This window comes from Mastomys coucha, unplaced genomic scaffold (genome assembly GCF_008632895.1).
Source record: "Mastomys coucha isolate ucsf_1 unplaced genomic scaffold, UCSF_Mcou_1 pScaffold18, whole genome shotgun sequence".
Lineage (NCBI taxonomy): Eukaryota > Metazoa > Chordata > Mammalia > Rodentia > Muridae > Mastomys > Mastomys coucha.
Window position 1 is genome coordinate 93,747,861 of NW_022196900.1, and position 11,139 is coordinate 93,758,999.

General features: G+C 54.0%; 1 protein-coding gene across 1 annotated transcript in view; it reads left to right on the top strand.

The window, feature by feature from the left end:
* The window catches only part of Wnt4 (Wnt family member 4), a 21,703-nt gene extending 13,035 nt beyond the window's left edge, over nucleotides 1-8,668 (top strand). Inside the window, exons 3-5 of the mRNA XM_031379120.1 lie at nucleotides 4,902-5,033; nucleotides 5,121-5,263; nucleotides 5,784-8,668. Of these exons, the coding sequence (XP_031234980.1) occupies nucleotides 4,902-5,033; nucleotides 5,121-5,263; nucleotides 5,784-6,251 (743 nt within the window). The 3' untranslated portion in view covers nucleotides 6,252-8,668. The remainder of the gene's footprint in view (nucleotides 1-4,901; nucleotides 5,034-5,120; nucleotides 5,264-5,783) is intronic.
* Nucleotides 8,669-11,139: the final 2,471 nt, after the last annotated feature.

An 11,139-nucleotide genomic window follows, 5' to 3' on the forward strand; every position in this document is an offset into this window, starting at 1 on the left:
GAAGGAAGGAAGGAAGAAAGAAAGAAAGAAAGAAAGAAAGAAAGAAAGAAAGAAAGAAAGAAATCTGATATGCAGGACATCTGTGAAAGGATCATTCAACCTCAAAGGGGTAGTGAATGGCTACAACCTGGCTACAGTCTGGACCCAAAGGGGGATCTTTTTCCGTCCTCTTGCATGCTTGAAGTCACTGCCTCACCCAGGCAACTCATGTATGTAGACATCTGCTGCGCAGGGTTGGGCAGAGACTGCCTGGTCCCCACAGGTTGAGAACCACTGCTCTCAAGGACCTGGCAGAGATCAACAAGGCTTCCCATACTGGGTTGTCACTCCCCAGTCCCTTTGCACATGCTGTCTTCCCCAGCACCTAACCCCTTCTCTGACAGCTAAGCAGCCCCCACCCAGCCCTTCCTTCTGCCCCAGCCCTTCCCTCTGGGATCTATGCTTTTATGGTGTCATTTCTTTGAAGATATTCTCTTACTGTATAACACAGGCAGGCTGGCCTTGAGCTTGCTATGTAGCCCAGGCTAGCCTTAAACTTGGCACTCTTTCTGCCTCTGCCTCCCAAGTGCTGGGGTGACTTACAGGTCTCTATATTCTTTCCAGGAGGTATATTTTATATTTCTCTTTTTTTCATATAAATCCATATTTATTTCTTTTAAAAAAAGAAAAGTTACAGGGTGTGATTCCTAGATACTCATTTTTATGGCCACTGGACATTTTAATATAGCTGATTTGCAACTCTGTATCCAGATCTACATCACACTACTTCTTTATACCTTCACACTGAAGTGTGACAGCTCCCTGCCCATCCCTACCCTTCCACTCCTGCATCCCCAGGCGACAGTGAGCTCAAGTACCTGTGTCCTGGGATACCTCCAAACCTGGCATGGAGGATCAGGACAGGGACTTGAAGGACAAGGGAGAGGAGGCATGACTGGTGAGTGCCAGCCAGGAGCCAGGACAGACCCGGGGAATCGTTCGCCTTTCTCACCCATGGGCAGAAGCCAAAGAAGGGACTAGCCTGGTCCCCAATGGGGGATAAAAGAACCCTGCCAGACCAAGTAGAATCTTCTAGACTAAGGTCTGAGTGGCCTGGTCAAGCAACCCTGTCCCTTTAGAGCTAAGTCAAGGCCTTAAGGACTTTAAGACCAGGACAGTCACAATAGGCAGACAGCAGCCATATCTGGGGAATACATCTGAGCTCATCCCCCCAACACACACACACACACACACACACACACACACACACACACAGACACACACACCTTCCACCATTTGGTATTTGGTTTTCTTCACTGGTATACACACACACACAGACACACACACCTTCCACCATTTGGTATTTGGTTTTCTCCACTGGTACACACATACACACAGACACACACACACAGACACACACACACACACACCTTCCACCATTTGGTATTTGGTTTTCTTCACTGGTGAAGTTCCTCTTAGAACATTCTTACCTGGTCAGTCTCCACTGGGCCAGGGGGGAAAGGACCCATCACTTCGAGCACAGGCTTGGCTCTGGAGGCCCAGGAGTTGAAGGACAGCAGAGATAGGCAAACGGAACAGGAGACGTCATTCCTCTGGGTCCTTACCTGTCCTGTGCATAACTCTCAGGGCTGCTGCCAACATTCAGTGACTTGTGCAGTAAGTCCTTTATATAGGCTCTGTCCTGAGAGTAAGCCGGCCTTGCAGAAAGCTAGCTAGGATCTTCAGCACTGACTACCGATCTGGCAGGTGTCTTGCCCCCAGCTCGCAGGAGGTAGGCTCAGCAGATGTCTATATACATGAGGTACCTGGTTGGGGCAGTGACTTCAGGCATGCAAGGGGACCAAAAAAGATCCCCCTTTGGGTCCAGACTGTAGCCAGTGAAGGAAGGAGCATCGTATGCTGGCCTATCCTGTGCTACCTAGCCCAGACCATGCTCACAGCAGCTCTGAGTTTCTGTCATTCCCAACTTACAACTGAGAAGCGTGAGGGAGCCAAGGGTAGTGATGACCCAGATCCCGTCCCTGCCAGCTGGGAGAAGTTGGGCAAGGACTGTGCCCTCTCTATAACTCAGTGTCCTTCCTAGAAAGTGGGGACAAACCCAGGGCCCACCTGCTGAGATCCTGGAGCGTGCACAGGGCACCGATGGAGCCCTGCCCATTCCCTGGCCTCCATCAGGACACCCACCTGGTGCCCAAAGGTCGCCACACCCAGGGCCTCCTCGCCAACCCAGCTCAGCTGCAGCCAGTTCTTCCCCAGCTCCAGCTCCTGTCTGCTGCATTGGCTTCCCTCCCACCATCTGGAGAGATGTCACCATGACGTGCTCCCAGGCCTTGAGTCAGACAGGCTCCCCTCCCGTCCCCATTTTGCCATTTGCTGCTGAAGAGCCCAGACAAGCTTCATGTTTTCAGGAAAGCAACCTGAGAGATTGTGTGAGTTCCGAAGGGATCAGCCCATAGACAGAACCCCTGTATACGGTGGCCTTCAGGAATAACAGCGATTGGGCCTACAGTGTCACTTCGAACTCCCAATGCAGGCATTTCTTAGCCCTTAGAAGCGATGGCACTAAAGGAAAACTCACAGAACATGGGACTCAGACCTGTGCAGCCAAGCCTTGGGGTACTCTGGGAAGAAAACCAGCAGAAGGGAGCTGAAGGTGTGGGAAAGGAGGCTGGCAGGGTGGAAGGAAGCTGCAGGCTGGGCACTTGAGAGTACTGCCTCCCTCTGGCCCAGGCCGGAGCAGGCAAAGATACCTCCCTCCTGCGGGGTGAAATATCTCACCTCCCCAGAACACCACACCGTGGCACTCCCCAGACCCACCATAATGTCCTTCTGCCATTAAACAGCCTCTAGGGAAATCAGGCCCCGTTGGGCCCTCTTCCAGAGACCAAAACTCCAGTCTGGTTACCCGGGAAACCACAGGGGCCACACTACTGAAGCTGAGTCAATGAGGAAAGACTGAGTTCAAATCCTAGCTATGCCAAATCCTAGCTGGGTAACATTGGGCAGGTTGCCTCACCGCTCAGAGATCCACTTCTATTCCTATCGTGAAAAGCTTATACCTCAGCTAATGTGTTAAGTGCTCAGACAACACCTGCACATAGTAGGCTCTCTGTGAGCTGTAGTTTTGGTTAGTAAGGTCTTGAAGAGCCTCTTCCTTCCTACAGTCACTCAAAAAATGATTATGATGACCTCAGTCAAATGAGACCGTGTGCTCCAGAGCAGCCCCATGGTGGGACTGGTACCCCCAGAGCAGCCCCATGGTGGGACTGGTACCCCCTAGGAACCACTGGCACTATGGGGCAGAGGTTAACAAGAGGCAGGGTTGGGCAGAGACTGCCTGGGCAGTTAAAGCAGCAAAGGGACCTCCTAGGGCAGAGGGCTAAGGCCACCCACCAGTCCCATCAGCCCCATCTCCTGGGACTTCCCTTCCCCCTTGGTCTTTGGGGCAACAATTTGTGCTGGTTCAGGCCTGGAAATACCAGAAATACCAAAAACTGAAGTTGTCTCTCTTTGGGCGGCCACAGCATAAAACCAACCAACATGAGCCTGCTATTAACCTCAATTAGCTTGGAGAAGATTCCATCCCAGACTCCATTGCTCCAGCCAAGCCCCTCAATGCAGGCCCAAAATGGCCAAGCAGCGAGTGGGCAGTGGGAAAGGACCGTGGGTGGTACTCCTTGCTTAAGAACTGCACCGAGAACAGGGTGTCCTGCTCCAGTGCCCGGGCCGGGCTGCCTCCTGCTCCAGCGCCCGGGCCGGGCTGCCTCTGTCCACAGAGTAGTACAGTGGAGGTAACTGTTCTCATCTGACCATGGTGACTGCTCGCTAGGGCAGCTGGGAGCACAGGCCTGGGTGTTGCAGAGGTTCATTGCCAACCACGGGGCTAAAGCCTGCCCCCACCACTCTTGTGGACACAGACCCTGCATCTAAAGACAGAAGGCCAGCCACAGCACACAGAGGCCCTCACAGGGTCTTGGATAGGAGCAAGGCCCACTGTCTGGTCACACACCCAGCTGACAGGGATGCTCTGCTCACACACTACCCCAGCTCACCCCCAAGAAAGAGACCCCACAACAGCTACAGCCCAGGCACCGTTCCTAGGAGGATAAAAACATCCATTCAAGCAGGGGAGGAGAGCTGTCACCAAAATAGAACTGCTGAGCAGCCATGGGCAGGAGATGTAACCACCACAGAGAGGCGGGCAGACCCGCGCTACAGACTCTTGTCACAATCACCTGATCGTGGGACTGGGACAGGCTTGTGTGCAATCCCCTCCTTAACCCCAGTCAGCAGGAGGGGCTCAGTGAGAGGAGCTGCCAATACTATGGTTTGTTCTTGAAGTCTCGAGGAAGCAGGAGACATTGTGAGCCTGAGGAAGAGCTCAGGCAGGGTCACAAGGGGGGAACATAGAGCCCAGGGAACAGTTCGACCATGGGGCAGAGCTGGCATGGCCGTATGGCTGCAGCCCTTCACAGCGCTGCAGCCGTCTCAACTCCCCGCTCACAAAATGACATGACTATCCCTTGCCTTCTGGAGGAGGCAGTGGGAAGAGCATTCTTCGGGAACTGTGCGATCAGACCCTGAAGCCAGGCTGTCTGCTGGCTCAGCCACGTGCTGTGGGATGAGCTGCCAAGCCTCTGTAAGATGGGGGTAACCATAGTTCTTGCCTCACCAAGCTGTTGGGAGGATGCGCTAGTCCTCACGTGTGAGGGAGGCTCAGCTACTGGTGTGATCAGAACGAGGACCTACTGTGTGCGTGGCAGGCAGGCTTTCCACCTGCCTCGTCCCTCCTTGGTGCCCAGCATTCAGCAGCCCTCATTTACCTCTCCCTTTCTGCAAGGAAAATACAGATGTGGTAGGTGCCCCAGGACCTAGCCCTTTCCTCCCTCTACCTCCCACAGGGACCCGGGAGGCGGCCTTTGTATACGCCATCTCTTCAGCAGGTGTGGCCTTTGCAGTGACAAGGGCATGTAGCAGTGGAGAGCTGGAAAAGTGTGGCTGTGACCGGACGGTGCACGGGGTCAGCCCACAGGGTGAGCACATCTGCCCAAAGGGGAGGGCAGGGACCTAGCCCCAGGCCCAAACTCACCCCAGAACTCTCTCTGCCCTCCACATCCCAGGCTTCCAGTGGTCAGGATGCTCAGACAACATCGCCTATGGTGTAGCCTTCTCACAGTCCTTTGTGGACGTCCGGGAGAGAAGCAAGGGGGCCTCCTCCAGCCGGGCACTCATGAACCTTCACAACAACGAGGCTGGCAGGAAGGTAAAGTGGTACCAGCCCCATCGGCACTGGATAGGGCTGCACGGGCAGAGTCCCGAAACAGCCCCACAGTTACTGTGGAAGCTCATCTTCTCAGCGGGCACCTCTGTAGGCCAGGGTTTGGTAGTGGGGGGCGGGGGAAGCAGTCTAGTCCTGTCCACCCAGACATCATGTGCTTACCTGTGACCCCATCTGCCTTCCTGATGTCTCCCAGGGTTCCTGTGGAGATTCAGCACAGCCCCGTGTTCCTTGGGTCACCTGCCACTCATTCAAATGCTTCCCACAACACTGCCCTTCACAGTGTCCTCCAGCAACTCCAAGTGCCCCAAGTACAGGGACAGCACCTCAGTGCTCTGTCCCCAGCACCTCTTGCCAGCTCTGCATCCAGTAGATGTTTATTCAAAGGAAGCACAACAGTGAACCCCTTGATTCTGCATCAGTCCCCCTGGCCACCTGCTGATCCCCAGGGGACCCTCCCCCACCTCCACTGTCCCTGATCACTTCTCTCCCTCCTCCCTGACAGGCCATCTTGACACACATGCGGGTGGAGTGCAAGTGCCACGGGGTGTCAGGCTCCTGTGAGGTGAAGACATGCTGGCGAGCTGTACCGCCCTTCCGCCAGGTTGGCCACGCGCTAAAGGAGAAGTTTGACGGTGCCACGGAGGTGGAGCCACGACGCGTAGGCTCCTCTCGGGCACTGGTACCGCGAAATGCACAGTTCAAGCCACATACAGATGAGGACCTGGTATACCTGGAGCCCAGTCCAGACTTCTGTGAGCAGGACATACGCAGTGGCGTGCTAGGCACGAGGGGCCGCACGTGCAACAAGACGTCTAAGGCCATTGACGGCTGTGAGCTACTGTGCTGCGGGAGAGGCTTCCACACCGCACAGGTGGAGCTGGCTGAGCGCTGCGGCTGCAGGTTCCACTGGTGCTGCTTCGTCAAGTGCCGGCAGTGCCAGCGGCTCGTAGAGATGCATACATGCCGGTGACCATGCCTGTCTGTGCCCAGGACCACCTGCGTGGCCCAGGGAAGGCCGATAACTTAAACAGTCTCCCACCACCTACCCCAAAAGATACTGGTTGTATTTTTTGTTTTGGTTTGGTTTTTGGGTCCTCAAGTTATTTATTGCCAAAAAATAGACAGGCAACCCCAAGGGCGCCAATCAGGGCTTCCCCAAGCCTGAGCCTTTGTGTGTGGCTGCCATTGACCAAAGGGACTTTGTTTATGCCTCTGGCTGTCCACATTGACCACTGCTGACTACTCAGCTCTTATCGGTGTCCATTTTTCTACATGTAGACTAAAAAAGTAGGTACTAAGGAGCGGTTGTAGACCCCCACCGTCCAGGGAAACAGATGGCCCAGTGGCAGGGATGGCAGGCTCCATCTTGGTGGAATTTAATCACCTGCAGTAAAGGAGCTTGCACCTCTCCACCCCACATACACACAGGGACCGCCAGTAACCCTGGCTCTTAAGGTCCCTAGAAAGGGAATGGACAGATATCAGGTTAAAGGCTAAGGGCTCTAGGCCCTCACATGAGCAGCTAGATTCCAGTCAAGCACAGGTGAGTAAAAGCAAGAACGCCCATCTAAGGCCAGCCTGCCTCAGTCTCCTCCTTGGGAGGGGAAACTGCCCTACTCCTCGACTCTCCCAGGCAGGGTTAAGCTGTCATCCTGGATCAGGTCCTAGCTGGGGCCTGGCGAGTCACACACCCCACCTCCTGTTGTGAGTCACCCTCACAGTTTTATCCTCTGTGCAGCTGAGAATGGAAATGTCACAGAGACAGGAAAGGGCTGTGCAAAGAGATCCCACCCCGTGATATCTCCCTCACTTAACAAAACCGACTGAGCAAACACTACGCCCTGCCTAGGCTCTGTCCTGGAGTATCTCCCTTGATGATCACATCTGTCCTGGGAACAAACATGGATGCCCACACCCTCTTTGCAGCAGGTAGTGATGCCTGTCAACCCCACAAAACCTTGGCAGAGGCAGAGCCGGGCTCCTCCTTGGGCCTGAGCAATGGGCTAGGGGCTCTGGCTATAGTAAAAGGCACAGGAAGAGCCGGAGGCAGTAGGAGCCAGAGACCACAGGCTGCGTTGGAGCCCATAGGGCTGCAGAGGGCTAAGAGGGCTGAGCGAAGAGAGGGACAGCTGGAGGGCTAATTAGGTCTCAGAACCTCCCTAGGCACCTCCATCCCCTGGACCCCAGCTCCCCAAGGCCTCTTGTACAGTAAGGACAAAAGATTTCCCAAGGGACAGCTTTCCGTACCTGGTGCTTGGCCCAGTATACCAGCCAAACTGTCAAGACGCTCCCAAATGCTCTGTGAACAGGACACACACACAGAACCAACTGTCACTCAGTTGGATGACCAATCCTCAGAGGAACTTTCTAGCCTGATCTCCAAGTGTCTCCCATGTCCAGGACTCCAGGTTTGAGGCTTCAGCTTTGGGATGCCCTTGGGACTCTGAAATCCCAAGCTCTTTGCTATCGGGTGATACAAACGCCAAATCCAGGATTCTGAATGTAGGTGCAGGCCTGCACAAACTCTCCCCTGGGCCTGTGGTTTGTGCCTTTCTGGTGTTGGCTTCCTCACAAAGAGGGTCAACACCCTTGGCCCCCATCCAAGCTCTCTGCTCATTGTCCATCTGACGAGGCAGCCAAAACCAAGTGAGATGCTGGAACCGCATTCAAATGCAGGGATAATCTTGGGCAGGCTATCTCTGACGTGGATGAAAGCTGAGCTGACCAAGGGTCCCCACAGCTGCCAAGCTGGGCCCCCTGCTCCTCTGGTAGACTTAATTCGGCACCAGGGAAGATGTGATTCCTCCACAGAGCCAGGCCCAGACTAAGGAAGCATGGGGCTGCCCCTTCAGAGAATGCTGAGCCAGGGTCCACAGCCAGTGGGGTCAAGACTGTGTATCATCTTGTGGACACTGTACCAAGAAGGAGGGTACCCTAGCTCCCCTAGGCGGATCCTCCCGGAGTTCTGCAGGCCGTGACTAGGTGAATCAGACCACGGGCTAGAACCACTGCCAAGGCCAAAGGAGTCCACAACCATAGGGAGAAAAAAAAAAAAGCTTCACTGGACTTGTCCAACTCCAAACTGTCTCAAATCTAGAGAGCTGGCAAAGGCCTGACATAGCTCTCACCATACTGGGGCCACACAGGGCCCAGGAAGTTGGCCAGAAGTCTACATCCTACCTGAGCCACTCTCTGCTGTTTGTGTCACAAGGCAAAAGTGGTACTCCTTCCTCCAAGGTCAGGGCTGGATAAAGCCAGCTCTGGATGCTGCTGCTCTACTCTGCTGCCCCACCCGGTCCTCCAGTTTTTCTATGAGGCTCCTTGGCATTGTGACATCCCCGTGGCATAGTCTGAGATGCACGATAAAATGGTTATTTCTCTACCTGCCAATTTGTAGCTGTGAATTTTTTTTTTTAATAGACCAGGGAGAAGAGAGATGCTTCAAGAAGGACATGAGTGAAGCAGGTACTATTTGCTAAGTAAGTATTTATATAGTAAATTCTAAGTATGGGAACATCCCATCTCTGCCCTTCTGCTTCTAAAGAACTGGGCTGCGGCCTGTCAGGAACTACCTAATGTTGTCAGAAATCATCAACAGCAGCTTGGTCTACATTTTGCTACACCATGAACAGCTATGTGAACTTTGCCCTGACTTAATTGATCACTCATTTCAAGTGCAGGGAATAGAGACATGATAAAACAGGTGTTGATGCAGGACACAGGGGACAATGGAACAGAATCTCATTCCCATCTTGAGATAAAAGAACCAGAGACCTGCGGCCAGAAGGGAATCAGAGAAATGAAACCAGTCAAATGGAGGGATGGGGGTGTTTTTAGGACAATGACATGGCACTGACCTCTAATAATGCACACACACACACACATACACATACACACACACACACACACTACATGACCTCGCACACACAGAGACCCTGGGAACCCCCATCCTCACTGGTGAAGTCCTCACTCCTTCTCACCAGTCTGTTCCTACTCGAAATGATGAGACAAATGCACAGCAGCCTGAGGCAGACAATGTGTCTAGCTTCCCAAATACCTGTTGATACTAGGAGTACGCTTTCTGAATGGCAGGGGCAAGGTGCATTTGTGACCAGCAGGCAGGATGAGGTCAGCGGAGGACCTCGGATGATGGAGCAGAGGGAGAGCTGTTTCCTAAACTCGAAGGAGATCGCAGCCACAACCACTGGGCTTGTGAGAGCCGCCATGCTCCCAGGTCCCTTAGATGATCCGCTGTCCTCATCTGCAATACGGAGCTTCCTACCACACAGACTTCATATAGGGGTATGCAACAGAATGTGTCTCTTGGAGATAGTGAAGAAGATAGCGGAGTATAAAGCTAAATGAACACCAGCCGCCCAGAGTCGAGAGGCCAGCGAGCAGTCTAGAGACTGCTATGAGCCACTCCACTCCACAGTGGTCAAGAAGCAGAGTTAAGGAGCACGGTCTGGTCAGAAGTGCAGGCGGGAATTTCAGAGCTGCAGTGGGTATGCAGTAGGCCCTGAACAGTGGACGGCGCTCAGTTCCCAGGCTGGGTCATGTGCTGGGTAGATGCCCTGGGAACTCGGGCTCAATAGAGACTTCTGGGTAGAGTGTGAAAATGCCTTAGAGAGTGAACGCACCCTCCTCCTCCACGGGATATATAGAGATACCAAAGATAGCTCTGGTCAACTCTGCTGAGGACACAGAGGGTACTAATACTAAAATGGGTTAGAAACTGAGTGAGGAGATGGCGGAAGGCGGGGAGGACACACAAGAGGGAGAGGGGGGTGTGGGAAGGTGCAGAGGCCCCATGGTGGCGGCTGAGGGAAGGAGCTCAGCAGACTCTTAGTTCAGACGGATGGAGCAGAAAGTGCTGAGCACTGATTCAGAGTGCGGTGAGTATCTAAGAATGCAGGAGAGAATCATGAGGAGTGTGGCCTGGCCTTCTCCAGGCGATGATTTCATAAGCATCCCCCATTTCTTCTTGAGTCGATACTGATGACCCCTACCCTTTTCTCAAGGGTCTAGGACAAGCAGGCGTTGACAGGGGAGGAGAGAAGGGACCCTTTAGGGCCAGGACCCCAAGGCTGGCATGGTGCCTGCTTAGGGAGGAGGGGACTAAAGGCCCAGCTCTTGTCAGCATCCCGGCCAGCACTTCGGAGGCAATTAGCAGCCCAGCTGAGCTAATCCCCCCGCCTGGCAGGGCCAACACAAACAGGCCCAGGCCGGGTGCACACTCGCCTCCCTGTTTGCTGAGGGGCCAGGTGGTCCGCCAAGAACAACATCTGTAACCCGGGGCTTTCTCTAGGTTAAAAGTGGGACCCAGCTTTCCTGAAGGGTTGACAGTGCCCAACAGAGCATGCTCTGGCCAGATGCCCTGGCTGTCCCAGAAAGACTGCCACTGTTCCTAAGCTTTGGGCCAGCAGGGACAAGGAAGCTGGACATAGGAGCCATGCATTCTGATTCAGCACACGCCTCCACCCATGCCACCTGTGAGGGAGAAATCCTGTGCCATCTTGGCCAACCTAACAACTGAGGCCAGCAGGAGCTAGATAGATCCTTTTGGTCTGGCCCAAGGATGCAGGCTCCAAGCTGGATTGGGAGCCAACGGGCAGGTCACCCCAGGCCCTTGCCTTCAAAATGTTGTCACCAGTCTAGTCAAAGAACAGATTGGGTCCTGGAGCATGGCCAAAATCTAGCCCCTTCAGCATCCTCAAGGTGAATTCCCAAGACAAAGGGGAGGGCTGATACATGAGAAGAAACAAGCAGAGACCCAAAGACGGGCAAATGGAGGAGATGGTGCCAGGGAAGACAGCCACAAGCTGGGGGTTGGGGGCAGAAACTATTCTGTCAGCTTA